This window comes from Ictalurus furcatus, chromosome 1, assembly GCF_023375685.1.
Source record: "Ictalurus furcatus strain D&B chromosome 1, Billie_1.0, whole genome shotgun sequence".
Taxonomy (NCBI): domain Eukaryota; kingdom Metazoa; phylum Chordata; class Actinopteri; order Siluriformes; family Ictaluridae; genus Ictalurus; species Ictalurus furcatus.
Window position 1 is genome coordinate 22,158,531 of NC_071255.1, and position 15,202 is coordinate 22,173,732.

Here is a 15,202-nt window from a genome sequence, read left to right on the forward strand (position 1 = left end):
ATTAAAGTATTGATTATGCACCAGCAATACTAAAGCATAGCAGCTAAAATGAATGAAAATTGTGCACATTCAGACCAGCTTGTGTATATAAATAAAATAAACTTTTTAAAATATATATATTGTTCCCCATAACATAATGTCATACATTAGGTCTCACCACCTACAGTAGGTGAAGTTTCTTAGGATGAAACCAAAATCCTTGCCTGTACAAACACACCATGTGCAAACCAACACCGGATAGAAGTATATCCCAGGCTGGCTTTTATTTCAGCTTTTGATATGAGAGTGATGTGAAAAATATTGAATTAATATTATTTTCAGACCAGCCTGACTGACTATAAGCTGACTTTATTGCTTCTCTGCTTTTCCCTGGAGGAGTTCTACATGTATCATGAGGTGCAAAGGGTCTTACAGTGCTAGGAGTGCATTGGAGAGAAGTACTCTGGGACAGTCAACACAGAACACACCCACGGATTAATGACAGAAACCACAGCACTGAGATTTCTCTACTACTCTATCATCTGAGAGTCCTTTCAACCTTAATGCGTACTTGTCTCATTAATAGTTCAGTAGTTTAAATCGCTGCAATGGCCTAGTCAGATGGCAGCCTTTAAATATAAATGAAGGCCCGGATGCTCTTACATTATAAAAAAAAGTGAAAGATTATTCTCTATGATAGATGTGTAGATTCCCCATGGTTTCTCCGGAAAGCTGATGTGTGCAACTCTCCTTGCGTAGCATGTTTTTTTTTTCATACCCTATCATTATCTCCTAATGCTAAGTTAACATGCTATTTGATCCCATAGCCTCAGAGTCTTTCTGTGACTTAGTTGGTATGCCCTCTGAATCTTGGTGGACAAATCAGAATGTTTATAATCATAAAAATGGTACTTTTTTCAGCGATCTGTACTTCTGGGCAGGTAACTCGCATCTATCCAGTCACCAGCAGAAGTAGCTTGTGTTAAGTAACAGTAAATACAAATGTAAGAGATTAAATCAAAAACATTAGTGATTTAATGGCGAAATGTTGCTGTTTTTGGGGTTGCAGTGACAAAAGCACAGTAGCACACAATGATTAGGTTCAAGTTCTTTCAATTTTCCAGCCTTTTTGCAGATTTCTTTGAATGATGTCTTTTTCACTATGCACTACCTACCTGGCCAATATTGTTATAAAGTAAGTAGCTATTACGTCAGTGATAAACACATAAGATCCTGATAATTATGAAGTGATCAATGTGAGATAACAATTTTAAAAACAGACTTTAATGTCAAATTTATATAGTAACAATTTTAATAGAACAACGGTTTGTTAATATCAACAAAAATAACATTAGCTGCATCTGTTTAACTGTAAATATGATATGGTACACAATATTTGAGTATTTTAATATATAATCTGCAGATCACTGAAAGCATTCTGTTTTTCCAATGTCATGGTTAAATAACTCATAATACAGATACACCAATTCAGAGTTATCCACCAAGAAGTATAGGCCAAAACAAACCAGTAGCCTAAATTAAGCCACCATGACCAAGCATTTACTATGGATGAACTAATGAATGCTCTAAATACATAATTCATTTTCACTTAATGAATGTTGTCTTTCTTTGTCCTACGAGCTTCATATCTGACTGCCCACTTGTACTCGCATGACTTTTCTCTTGCAAGATCCTGATACACATCTCTTGTTTCAAGCAGATTTCATGTGAACCTTTCTGGCAAGCTTTCTAAAAACAAATGCATCTCATGTTCATATCTATATTTGTATTTGTTTAGGACACGTTATCTGACATTTCAAATAATGAATGAGTGAGTGAATATATGACTATATCCCTAATACAACTATAAATTAGTCCAATAACCAACTTCTTGCATGTTTTGTTTTTGCAGTTCCCCCCTCTCCCATTGCTCCACCCCAGCTGCTGAGAGCGGGTTCCACATACTTGATCATCCAGCTCAACACCAACTCCATCTTGGGTGATGGGCCTATCATTCGCAGAGAGATCGAGTACCGAGCAAGCCATGCTCCTTGGTCTGAGATCAATGGCGTGAACATGCTCACCTACAAGCTCTGGCACCTGGATCCAGACACCGAGTACCACATTAGTGTACTGCTTACCAGGCCTGGAGAAGGTGGCACTGGACCCCCCGGACCCCCTCTTATCAGCAGAACTAAATGTGCTGGTCAGTATCTAGAGTATTTTACTTACTACTTACTACTTCACTTAGCTTGGATAAGTGCCGAAAAGCTGAGTAGTGCCCACTGGGGTTTCATACTACATTTTAGAAAGTCGAACAAACAATTGTCAAAACAGATATGGTTTTACATGTAGCTTTGCCTTGCACAGCACGTTTTTGTTCTTCCTTTCAAGTAGTCAGAAAGTTATGAATAAGTAGAAAGTGCCTGTTTTCACTTGGTGATGAAAGGTCTTAAATGCAGTTCAGGTCTTCTGTCTCTGTCATGTTGGTCACTGGCTAGGTTGTAATGGTTTCTGTGACCTTTGCCACCTTTTCACGTAGCACTGCCCTTTCCATTATTTCCCACCCCAGCAAAGCATTCCATCTTACTCTAAAATCTGCTACCATGTAGCACACCCTTCAAGCCTGCTGCTGTACCCAGAGACATACTATTTGTCAGTGAGTGAAGAGTAGGGAGGAAAAAGGGGTAGTGAAGAGAGGTGTGAAAATGTAAAAAAAAATTGAGGGTTTTATAGAAGAGGTGCCCATTATCACTTCTGGAGGTCCGGCACATTTTGGTGATTTCCATGCTCAAAAACATCTCATTGTAATTGAACTCACCTGTTAAATACCAGGTTTAGTTAGTGTGTTAGAAGAGGCAAATCACTAAATTGTACTCTACTCTGCCATTCAGGATTGGGGTTGACAGGTCTGTTTTTTTTTTCTTTTTTCTTTTTTTTTCCTTTACAGCTGAAGTTGTTGCATCTATACTCAACATCCACTTTATTAGGAACATTTGTACACCTGCACTTTCATGCAGTTATCTAATCAACCAGTCATGTGGCAGCAGCACAATTCAAAACATCATGCAGATACAGGTCACAAGCTTCAGTTAATGGCGATCAAAAGATCAGAATGGCGAAAAAAAATGTGATCTCAATTACTTTTACTGTGGTATGGTTTTTGGTGCCAGATGGGCTGATTTGAGTATTTTAGGATCTGCTGATCTCCTGAGATTTTCAACTGTGGGCACAGGCTCACCCAAACTGGACAGTTGCTTTTCTTCTCACCACGGTTGTAAAGAATGTTTATTTGAGTTACTGTCAGCTCAGACCAGTCTGGTCATTCTCCTCTGATCTCACTCATCAACAAGGTGTTTCAGCCTGCAGAACACACAAGTGTTTTTTTTTGTTTGTTTTTCACACCATTTTGTGTAAACTCTAGAGACTGTTGTGTGTAAAAATCCCAGAAGATCAGCAGTTTCTGAAATTCTGAACATTAACTGAAGCTCTTGACCTGTATATGCATGATTTTTTGCATTGCACTGCTGCCACATTATTGGCTAATTAGATAACTGCTTGAATGTGCATGTGTACTGGTATTCCTAATGAAGTGGAAAGTCACCTAAAATAATGTCACCTGAAAATGGTGGTCCACTTAAGAATGGTCATCTGGGGTAGTCTCTCCAAGTGAATTATAATGTGTGTGTGAGTGTGTGTGTGTTATATTTGTGAAAGGTATCCACTCCAGGGAGTGAGGATTGAAAAAATGTGATTGGTTCAACTTGTCATGGGGATACTGCATAGCGCTTGCATTAAGGATATCACAACAAAACACATGTCTATGGACAGCCTACATAGCTACAAATCTGAGAAATTTGCATTGTTCTCGGATGCTCCTCCATGAGTACATGCCAGGCAGCCAACAATAACTGCTGTTCAACCAGTGAATGCTGTGATGTGGACTGAATTAACGTCCATTTTGAGGGAAAAAAAATGCACACACAGGAGAGATGCCACAAATAATTTTGTGTCCATCGTCAACCCTTGGTGGACACTCAGTTATTCTGGCCAAGTGTAAAAATGCCTTTAGAGTTTCAAACCAGTGGAAGGAATGAAAATAACCTGTGAAAGAGAAAGAAAAACATTTACAGTGTGTTCATTTTTGCTTTTACATTAAGTTGTAATTTAATCTTATTTGGAAATGGCATTTCTGTGTGACATCCACAGTGGTGCCTGGCTGCACATGAATATTGGTACCGTTAAAGCTGCTGTCATGTTTGCTCAACTGTTGAAAGCATCATTTAGTTTCAGTATAGGCACATCATTGATAGTGAAATTAAGCTTTCCATACTCTATGCATTCTCGCCCGTTCGTATTCTGCAGTCTGCTGAAATTGAGTGGAGGATATAATTGACTGCAGGACTGAAGAGTGCGATTGGGAACAATGCAGTGAGCACACGAGGCTTTGATTTGTTTGGCATGCCGTGAATGTACAAACACACATGCACACACACGCACGGCCATGCACACACACACACACAAACAATGGGGTCTCATATGAGGTTACTCAATGCCCAGATTAGCTGCAACCCGAAAGTGGGCTCAAGAGGTCTTGAGCTGAAACAGAAACAGTTTGGGTAGTTTTTGATAATAATAGCATAGTGCATGCTAAAGGGGAGGTTGACAATACATTCAGAATGCCAATAAGTGAATACTCTTAATTCATAACCCAATAAGATTTACCTCAAATAATGCAAATGCTAGTGAAGCGATGAATTTCCAGTTTGGTAATGGTATTCACTGTATTTAAGCTCCAGGTGATTCGATACTAGAATTAAATTTTTAAAGCCCAAAATCTATACACTAAAAGTCAGTTTATTTCACATTTACACTATACAGCATGAGAAAAGTACTCAAAGTCCTCAGTCAAACTCGATTTTTTTTTTTTTCCACCCAGAGTGGCGATGCTTCACCCTTAGTCTTCCTGTGCTTCCTGTGGTCAGTGCCCATGGATGCTCCTTCTAGAGATATTGACTCATCTGTCTTTATAAACTAAATGAGCCCTGACTTTTATTACATTGGAAATTGTAATCACTTTTTTCAGCTCCTCTCAGTCTGCTCAAAATGGCCTCCTGTACCGTATCTACACAGGAACATTATTAGCTTGTGTCCAGCCTCACTGTGTCATCTCATTGGAATAGTGTGAAATGTTCACTGATGGCACCCAAAGACAGCCTATTAGTTTGTTTCATTGTATGGCTTGGAATATGAACGTTCAGCTGAGATGGTCTGTCTCCTCCGAGCGGCTTGTTAACAATTTTTACTGCCAGCTTTTCGGATGCTCCTGAGACCCTGGAGCGAATCCTCCCCCTAAAACAAGGGGAAAAAAGTGAAGTGATGACATGAGTGTCTTGTTTCTGGCTGGTTTCCTACCTCTCCCTGGTGGGAAGCTCACAGCAGTGACAGAAGGGAGGAAAGAAATATTCTTTTCACAGATGGACCTCCTGCTGTGGCTGCTGGGTCACTGAAGACCTCAGACCAAACAGAAAATGCCGCATCTTTGCTCCATAGCACAACATTACTCTGTTACAATGTGATTGCTCAGCATTAAACTGAATGATGACAGAAACTCAATGTTCTCTTTCATCATATAAATTACATTTTCACAGGATAATGATATATTACTATAATTGGGTGTTTTAATATGGATCTTCTCAGTCTGTCTTTTTCAATTCTTTATGTGAAAGCAAAACCGTGGTTAGTTGTGCCTTAGTTTTATCTTTTATCCTTTAGTGATTACAATTCTGTATCGCAAAGACACTACTTACAATCTCACACAGTGATAGCTAGATCTTCAATTACATCCTACATTGCACCATCTGATCAGAAACTCACCAAGCTTCCCCATGTAGCAACATTACCTAGAGTAATAAGGCGGTAACTCACTCATTTGGAGTCCCAGCTGCCCCGGGGCTATCAGTATGTTGCTTGAGGCCCTTGGCTACCCCTACTGTGTTCTGTCCCATTTCAGAGTGATGCCAAGGAGTGGGTGCCTACAGCGCAATCTGGCAGGATGACAAAGCCTCTAAACTAGGTTAAGGGAAGTGGAGTGACACAGTAGTGCACCTTGAGACCCTCAGTGAGCACTGTGCACACGCTGAGTTTGCGTTTTCAAGCAAAAAAATGAGCCAGGAGTACCTGATGTGTTTGCTTTTAATTAACAGTCAATAGCCAATTAAAACAATCAACACGATTTGCTTGTATTTAGTCCTTTTTTGTTGTATTTTCTTTGATTTTTTTTTTTCAATCATGTTTTAGCTCTGATTTGCTGAAGGCACACAAAAGAAGGAAGAGAATGTAATGAAGTCAATACAAAGCAATTCAAATGAACCTCTGGGAAAATGCAGGGCATTCAAACCTAACTGATGGAAACAGAATGATTGAGACCTGTAATTCATTATTTTTAAAAAATGAAGAAAAAATTGTACCTTCCGGCAGAAACCTTACAACGGTAGTGCATTCATGCTGTCCTCTGCAACTGCTTCTCTCTCAAGACTATAGCCACTGTCTCATCTCCACTAAAAGAACAAAGGAATACAATCCATTATGTGGAATATTGTTTGACAGAATGTATTGACTGTGTTAATATTAGAGCAAGACAAATGTGTTCATTGATGGTGTGCAGCATACCTTTGGCTTTTTTTATTCAGGAAAAGTGCAGGGACCGTGGTCTATAAGACAGTGTCTCTCATTCTATGTCTCCTTATCTACTGCTGTGTGGGCTAAAGGCAAGTCTAAAAAAGTAACTGTTCCTGTCGCTGCAGCCAAATGAGGGCAGCATTAACCTGGCAGAAGCTGTGCATAAGCAGTGCCATTCTAAAAATAAATGGCTGGTCAGAGTGACCCGGTATTAGCAATAACTGGCCAAATTGGACACCATAAGAAGGGGGTTGAATTTTTGTTACTGCATAGTCGCTGATACAATAAAATACAGGGACACTTCATTCTCACTGTGACATAAAGGCAGGAAATAGTGAGCACGAGAGAGACTAAAGAGACAGCCTGTCATTACAATAAGTTGCACACTTGGTAGCAGGAAAGCAGTTCTGGCTACAGCAGTGCCCCCTAAAGGTAATGCACAAGCTACCAAACGATGCTTATTGATAGATTCTCTGTAAATTTGTGGTAATTTGAGATAACGGTAGTAGCTCAAAGACATTGCGCAAACTGGAAATTCTATCTCTTGACCTTTTTTCCTCTTTATGTCTCTTTCTCAGAACCCATGCGAGCACTGCGTGACCTGAGGGCTTCAGAGATTCAAGCTCGGCAGCTCATCCTGCAGTGGGAACCTCTGGCCTTTAACCTCACACGCTGCCACACCTATTCTGTCTCGCTGTGCTACCGCTACGCCATAGCAGGGGGCACCGGCGGTGCTGGGCACAACACCACCATCAGAGAGTGCCTAGCAGTGGAGCGCAACACCTCACGCTTCACCCTTCGAGACCTGCCACCCTACCACAGCATCCATGTGCGCCTTGCCCTTGCCAACACTGAAGGCAAGAAGGAGGGGAAAGAGGTCATGTTCCAGACAGAGGAGGACAGTGAGTAATGCTGCTCTTGTTAGTAGTAGAATGGATATGCTAGGCATTAGATTAATTACACATGCATACTGTAATGTAGAATGCACTTCCAAGTTTCCAGTGGTTTTGGCTAGCTTATTTTCAGCAGAAGATTTGGGCTGGCAGTCTGACTTGTCTTCATTCATGTCTGGATGTGTGTCTAGAGAAAAGTCTGAGTAAAAAACAATTCTCTTTGAACCAGTCAGCATAAAAAATTAGTGAAATATTAATTGTTCTTGCGAGCCTCAGAGGGGAGGTAGAAGGGAGAAACTTTGTGCTTATTCATGCATTATGACTGGGCACAGTAGTACTCAGAGTCCAGGACAAAGGACAATCAATTTTCCCATTAGGGAAAAAACAAAGGAAAAAAAAACAAACAAACACATTTAGTGTTTATTTGTGTGTATGTGTTGCATTGTATTTGTATGAGTGTGTATGTGAAAGTGAGGTACAGGATTCAGTTACTGTATTAACACTCAAAAAGGCCTCAATCAGTGGTTCTTCTTTATATCCTTTCTCATCAAAAGTGATGGATTCAGTTCATATGAGTGAGAGGGTCAGTTTTTTTTTCACCTCCCCAATATTCTTTTTCTCTCTGTTTCTCTCTCTCGAGTCTTGAGCCATAAATAATCGAGAGAGAGAGAGAGAGAGAGAGAGCATTCAATTTGCTCAGTGTTAATGAGTTCATGCTAATACTGATAGACTAAATAGAGAGCCTTGTTATCAGCTGTAAATGTTGCATTGTGTGTTAGTCAAGCTTTTTGTTGCCATTTGTGGCAGCTCTATATACATAAGTGGCACATTGCCTCATGTCTCTGAATCATAATTGCTTCCATTCACTGTAAACCAGCCTTGACCAGTGTCAGTTTTTTCTTTTTCTGGATAGCTTGTTTATCTGAAGTTACAGACACGTTGTCATTGTCATTTCTTTTATGCTGATAGAAATTGTGTATATGTACTAATTTTCTGATAATGTCTAGTAGTCACTAGTAATCTTTTGAGAGTTATAAGAGGATCTAGACCACACAGGATTAAAAGTCACTCCTTTCTGTCGAGGGCTGATATTCTTCATTGAGTTACATCTTGTTTTCCTGCTTTCTGGTTGACCGCTGCTCTTCTTATAAAGCTCAATGCCTTTTATTACTACTACTGTGTGACAAATCAATATCATGGCAATTAACCATCAGCCAATAAATAAGTTTTGGCCCTGACCTGCTAGACCAGGGGTATTCAACTAAAATTACAGAATGACAACAATAGTTAGCTTTTAATGCTTAACCATAAATGATTATTATGGCTGTAAATAAGACAATTTTAAGTGATTATTTTTGTTTTGTAATGGTGCTTCATGTTACCATTTTGACACACGGAGAATAAATACATACTTTTTTAGTCCAGTTATCTTTAAACATTCTGTTCTCATCATTTCATCATTGTTTATTGTTGTTGTCTTTGAAAAGGTCATGTTATCAGTTCACTAATCAGACCAGAGAGGGCAAATCAAATTAAAAATATTTGAAAGTCTGTGAAAACTCTCCTTTCTGACCTAATGCCTCTAGTCCTGCAGCTATAGTCTCTGGTTTATTGAGCTGTTTTCATCTAAATAATTGATATAAATGCATGTGATTGGTTAAGACGCAACAGAGAATTTGCTACAGAAGCCGCTTTCATGTTTAGAAAACTAGAGTTGTTGAACTACAGCCAGTGTTTTTTTCACATGCTTATGTGCTTGACTAAGTATTTTTCAAGTACTTGGTTCAGTCTGCTGAAACAGTTTGCTGGGTCCACATCTGGAACGCAGTCTGCCAGGTGAAGACCCCTTGGTTATAGTCAGCCCAGATGGACTCAAATGAACAATGTAAGTGTGTAGGAGTTTGCTGTTTTAATAATAGCCTGATACTAATCTCTCTCTCTCTCTCTCTCTCTCTCTCTCTCTCTCTCTCTCTCTCTCTCTCACTCACTAATCTTCCATAGTTCCTGGAGGAATCACCCCAGAGTCTTTAACCTTCACCCCGTTGGATGACATGGTCTTTCTAAAGTGGGAGGAGCCAGTGGAGCCTAATGGTATCATTACTCAGTATGAGGTATCTGCTTTATGTATCTGTCACATATTCTTATTATCTAGTGGCATGAACCTTTACTATAAGTGTCAGATAGAGAGGCTGACAATAATGACACACTCTTTGCTGTACAGTACAGTCTGTTGTAACTTTAAATGAGTGGCACTCATTTTTGAACTTTTTCTTTAGCTACGTGATTAACTGGCTACTAGACAGTGCTCTCAGAATCAAGTTGAAAAGTTGATCACTCAGATGATTCCCAAATTTCAATATGAATTTTTTTTTTCTTAATACAAGTTTTAAGTATCGAACAGTACTTGGGGCCTCATTTATCAACCATGCATAGTCATAGTTTTGTGCGTAAAACCATGTTTACGCACGTTTTTATACATTGAACAGGACCGATTGTGCTTTGCTTATGTGTCAGGATCATATTACGCTCACTCCTAACCATGCATATGCAAGAACCCAAAGAAATGTGTTATAGCAGGTAAACTTTTTTAGTTTAACTTTTTTAAACATATCCAGCAGTCTACAAAATGTATATTCATGATTTAAAACTTTTCACACTTTTACGTGCAGAAAACACTTGCCACTGGTTATGCAGCTTTACACACAGACTTTTAAATTGAAGTGTTGAAACTCACCCCTAAAGCAGCATATCATATTTTTCAGAATTTCATTGGCTATATGATGCGCCAGTCATCAACACAATCAGTTGCAATAGGCTCGAGCTTTTCACAAAGGAATGATGGAAGGCACTTCCATTCATCATGGACTGTCATTGGCTGTTGAAGGCTATAGACAGGACATGGACGCTCCTATTGGTTCAAATGAGGTGTCAATCGAAAGGTCAGACTCCAGAGGCCGTTTGGAACTCAAGAGATAAGGAATATTCACAAGTGAACAGAAGTTATAACTGAGAATATGTGAAAGATTAGGCACATCTGCCGGTAATTTGAAATGATGCAGCAACAGTCTGTGGGTATTTACTGATATAATAATATTTTGGACTAAATATTTTTATATGATTGGATTTTGGACCTTTGCCAATATAACAAGACTGTTTTCGTCGGGATGTTGTCAATCTTAGCTTTCCAAAGATATATTGCATGAGTGGCTACATAAATACAGAGGCTGTATACATAACATAGTTTTGCACTAAACAATGCGACGGCCTGACAGTGGGCCGTTGGAATTTTTAACTGATACAACCGCTCAAAATGGGATTTATTTTAAAAAGGCATTTTACTTAATGCTGTTTTCTTAACAATAAATTTGTAATACAAGTAACATAATTTTATTGACATCAGTAACTAATCAAATTATATAAATTTTAAATTTAAAGGGTCATGAAACCTCCCTCTTTCTGCTCAAGTCTACCTCTCAATGTTTTTGAAAAATACAGCTTAAATGGGTGCGGATGGCTGTGCGTAGAAGGGAGGGGGAGTGGGCGTGGCAGGGAAAGGTGGGGAGGAAGAGGGGGTGAGCCTTCAGAACACTCACAATAAAGACGGATAGTGACAAAGTTTGCAGATGAGGCAGAGGACTTCTCGCCTCCTGAAACCCCAGGGCTAAATGGAGACCCAATTGATAGCAATAGATACTCTTCCCTTCAACACGGTCTCTCGTTGTATAGTTTTGCACGCGATGGCCCACGGAGCTTTAATATTATATATATGATGTTATATTATATATTTTATGTACAGTTTTTATATTTTATTATATAGTTTTCCTTGACCTCGAGGCAGCGCGGATGGGAGAAGTGTCGGAATGGTAGCAGCTAGTAGGCTTGAGCTTTTCACGAATAAAAGGGGGAGTGCTGTTCCCTTCAATGCGGACTCTCGTTGCATAGTTTTGCACGCGACGGCCTGCGGAACTTTAAGTGGTTTAATTAGCTCAAAAGGCAAGTAAAACTGTCATGGTTAAAAATTAGACAAATACCTCATTTGAAGGGGTGGAAAAGTCCTCGGGACTGAGTACATCATTGTGTAGACGCAAACTGCTTTCATGAGCAAGTACGAAGTCCACCTTTGTCCATTTCTCATAGCTCTCCCAAATAAGCACACTTGAACTCTACTACGTCTGTAGGAAATCACCACATGCTGTCATGAATAATTAAGAGGATAGGATCATCTCATAGGATAAGAACATGTAGGCTCATGAATAATTATGAGACACTGACATGTCATTGAAGTACTATAGTACATTGCCATGTCACTGCCTGTGACGTGAGACAGGACGAGATTTTATACCAGGAAGACGAAAATAGCGGAAAAAAACTCTAAATTAACCAGTTTTCTCCTACAATTAAAATTAACGAATGCTAAGATTGCCTTTTATGATGTGCGACATGAACACCTCTGTTAAAATCTCAGAAAATGTAGTTTAGTGTTTCATAATGCGTGACATTACTGTGATATCAGAAAAAGTAATTAGAATACAGTAACACATTTCTTTGTTACTTTGTAATATGTTATACCAAACTCTGCAGGTGACACATGGAATGTAAAGTAAAATCGTATAAAAGGAATGTTTAAAGATTGATTGGGATTCTGCCTTGTTTGAAGTTTTAGCCCCTGCAACTGTGGGGAGGGAATTAATTTTTCCTGGAAAATCTGTGCTGAGAGTGAGGAGTAGATCATCAGTTGATTTGTTTGCCCAGTGCAGTTTTAGTTGATCTCTATTCTAGGGCTTTTAGCTACAGGTATATTTCAAAGAGAAATTGGAGACTGTACAGGCATTTCCAAACCAACTACGAGTTGAATAATCACATCATACCTTTATTCATATCGCTTACACAGCAATACATTACATTTCCAAAACCATGGAAAAGACAGCAAAAATGACAAATTGAGAAATGAGAGTTTCTAAATGTAATTGGAAATAGAATGCATACCTGCACACATAGAATGCACATAGACAGACTTTAATTCATTGTCAGTGAAGTTCATCTCATTAGATCTTTTGGCATGTTCCATGTTGTCTGAAACAAGCAGCACCATGAGCAGGCTAAAGTGCTTTTTAAAGGGAAGTTATTTACCATATATGGCGGTTTGAGGGTGTTTCTTTATGCAAATGAGTGGCCGTGCACGAGCACATCAATTTAGATTATGTGGGATTTTTCAATGACCACTGTGTACAGCTGTGCGTACGGACGTGTGATAAATAACAATTTTCTTCTGCGTATGGGCGGGTCTTTTGCACACATTTATTACTTATTTTACGCACATGTTGATAAGTGATGCTGATCCAACACTAACACATTAATAACCAAGCCAATTCTCTACAAGCTTAGTCAAGCTACATAAAACCTCAGTGGGGTGAAGCTGGCATGCTTTAGGACAGTCAGTCTGTCCTAAACGCAAGATCTGTGATCCCTTCTCCTTACCTCTTCTCACCAGTTCTTACATTTGTGTAGATAAGGAAAGAGCACATCTGGAAAGTGTGTATGTGGGTGTGTATTTCTGCCTGTTGGGGAAAGAGGTGTGGATGGTTGATTTTCCATGCTTGCTGCATGCCCCAAGCACAAATATAACATTCCCTGTGCTGTTACACTCACATTTAGATCCCTTATACCTAAACTCAGAATCTGCAGACTATCTGACTGACGTTTGCTGCAGTTTGCTGCTCAATTCATCATTAAAATAAGTTTAAAACGTGTCAGCAGCTAACCATAACTACTCAAGGACAAAACCTTAGGCAGTAGGACAATTGGATAGTAAAAGATCTCATAGACTTTCATAGGATAGTCTTCCATTTTCTTCCACGGTTGTCCTGAGTGTGGTTGACAGATTGGTGAGCTATTTTAATAAATGACGTCTGCCACATGCTCCCATGTGAATTGGTATAGTTCTTGGTTATTAAATGGGCTATCTCTTGGAGTTGTTATGGTCTGTATGCTGATGTGGTCTGTTTCAAATCAGTGATTGCGGCCTGGCTGTGCAATCTGTCTGCGGTTTTAGAGTCTCAAGAGCAGCTCTTCTCTAATTGGTCCCTATTGTACCAACTAAGCTGAGTGTAAGCAACAGAATCTTCTCTATTCTAAAGGTGGTTCTCTATTTTCTAAGATTATTAAGGGGTTATGTAAGGAATAAAGCACAATGGATCGTGCTGTTATAGGAAAACTAGGTGTGATGCAGCCCAACGAAGCAGATTCATATCACAAAGGTGATTCTTTTCCTATAACAGCATGTCTCAATTGCGTTTTATTCTTCTTATTCCACAGCAATTTGCCATCATTTGCAAATTTGATTTTAATTAAATAATCACATCATGCTTCTAATGTTGCAGGACATCCATGAGACAATAGTTTGTTCCTGTTTCTATTTACATTAAAGCAGCTATAAGCAGTTGGTTTTTTTTTTCCTTGAAAAAAGTACAGCTCGTCACTTTTCCAAGAAATTACAAAGCCATCTGTCCTGTAGGCTTTCCCTTGGTGGAAAACCTAAAGGAACATCTCAACCTTTGAGAATTGGAAAGTGCTGACACTGAATACTTATTCCAAAAATGCTAAATTAATCTTCTCCTAGAAAACTTCACCATTACAATGATTACATGTTTTAAAAATGTGAAGTGTCTGCTATACAGGTCCTTGTGAGGGAATTCCCCCTCACGTCTTATGCAGAAGCGCTCAATGCGCCAATGCAGCTCAGTTCACTCAGCGTGTGCTTCCGCATAATCATGACTGTTTTACCGCCTGTGCCTTGCGAAGCCGTTTTGTTTAGTGTCTCATTTCTCGAATTCGCGATCTTGTTTTTGTTTCCTAGTACATGTTTTTGGATTGCCCTCGATATAGCTGTTCATCGCTTGCCTGATCCCTGCCTGTTTATTGTTGCCGATTATGATTAACGTTTTAGATTGTCTGCCTTATCTCCTATGAAGTTTTTTACTGCACTCGCATCTATCTCTCCTCACAGTTCATGATACTGTTACAATAGAAATGATAATGTGGATAAGCTAGCACATTAATATAACCCTTGCAGTAAGTGCTACTTTCAGAAAGTTTTATGGAACGTTTATAGAAAATTAATCAACATCTTCTGACCAATTAGAATCAAGCATTCAACAGTGCTATGGTATAAATAAAATAAAACAAACAAATTTATGTGTTTATGATTTCCTGAGCTCAGAACTGTTTTTAGAAATTCAGCGACAGAGTCTGCCAGTTATGTAGCAGATGTTATAAAGTACAGGAGCAGCAGGAAAATATATCCCAGATGATTATACTTTAACTTTTTGCAAATTTTAGTGTAGTCTCTAGTTGAACAGCCAGTTGTGGTCTCCTACAGCCAGCATCTGCCCCCCTGCTCTTCTGTTCCAGGATTTTTTTCTCCTCAATATGATTGTAGCAGCTGCATCAGTATCACCCCTCTTGCCTCCTCACAGCTATGTAGCTATCTCAATCTGTCCCCACAACTGCAACAGTGCTGTCTCAGCTCTCCGTCTGCCAGCTGCTAATTTCAGTGAAGTTAGTGTTTTTGGCCCAGATGAAGTTGACAGAAGTTTGCTAGTCACTTTTTCCTGTTGGATTTCACCTCTTCTGTCAGGTGTTTGTCTCTC

At 39.3% G+C, this 15,202-nt stretch overlaps 1 protein-coding gene across 7 annotated transcripts in view; it reads left to right on the plus strand.

Moving 5' to 3' along the window:
- ptprub (protein tyrosine phosphatase receptor type Ub) overlaps window positions 1-15,202 on the plus strand; it is a 256,550-nt gene that overhangs the window by 172,689 nt on the left and 68,659 nt on the right. For all 7 annotated transcript variants that reach the window (XM_053632512.1, XM_053632505.1, XM_053632487.1 and 4 more), the window contains 3 exons: window positions 1,892-2,185; window positions 7,239-7,562; window positions 9,555-9,664. In XM_053632512.1, the coding sequence (XP_053488487.1) occupies window positions 1,892-2,185; window positions 7,239-7,562; window positions 9,555-9,664 (728 nt within the window). The remainder of the gene's footprint in view (window positions 1-1,891; window positions 2,186-7,238; window positions 7,563-9,554; window positions 9,665-15,202) is intronic.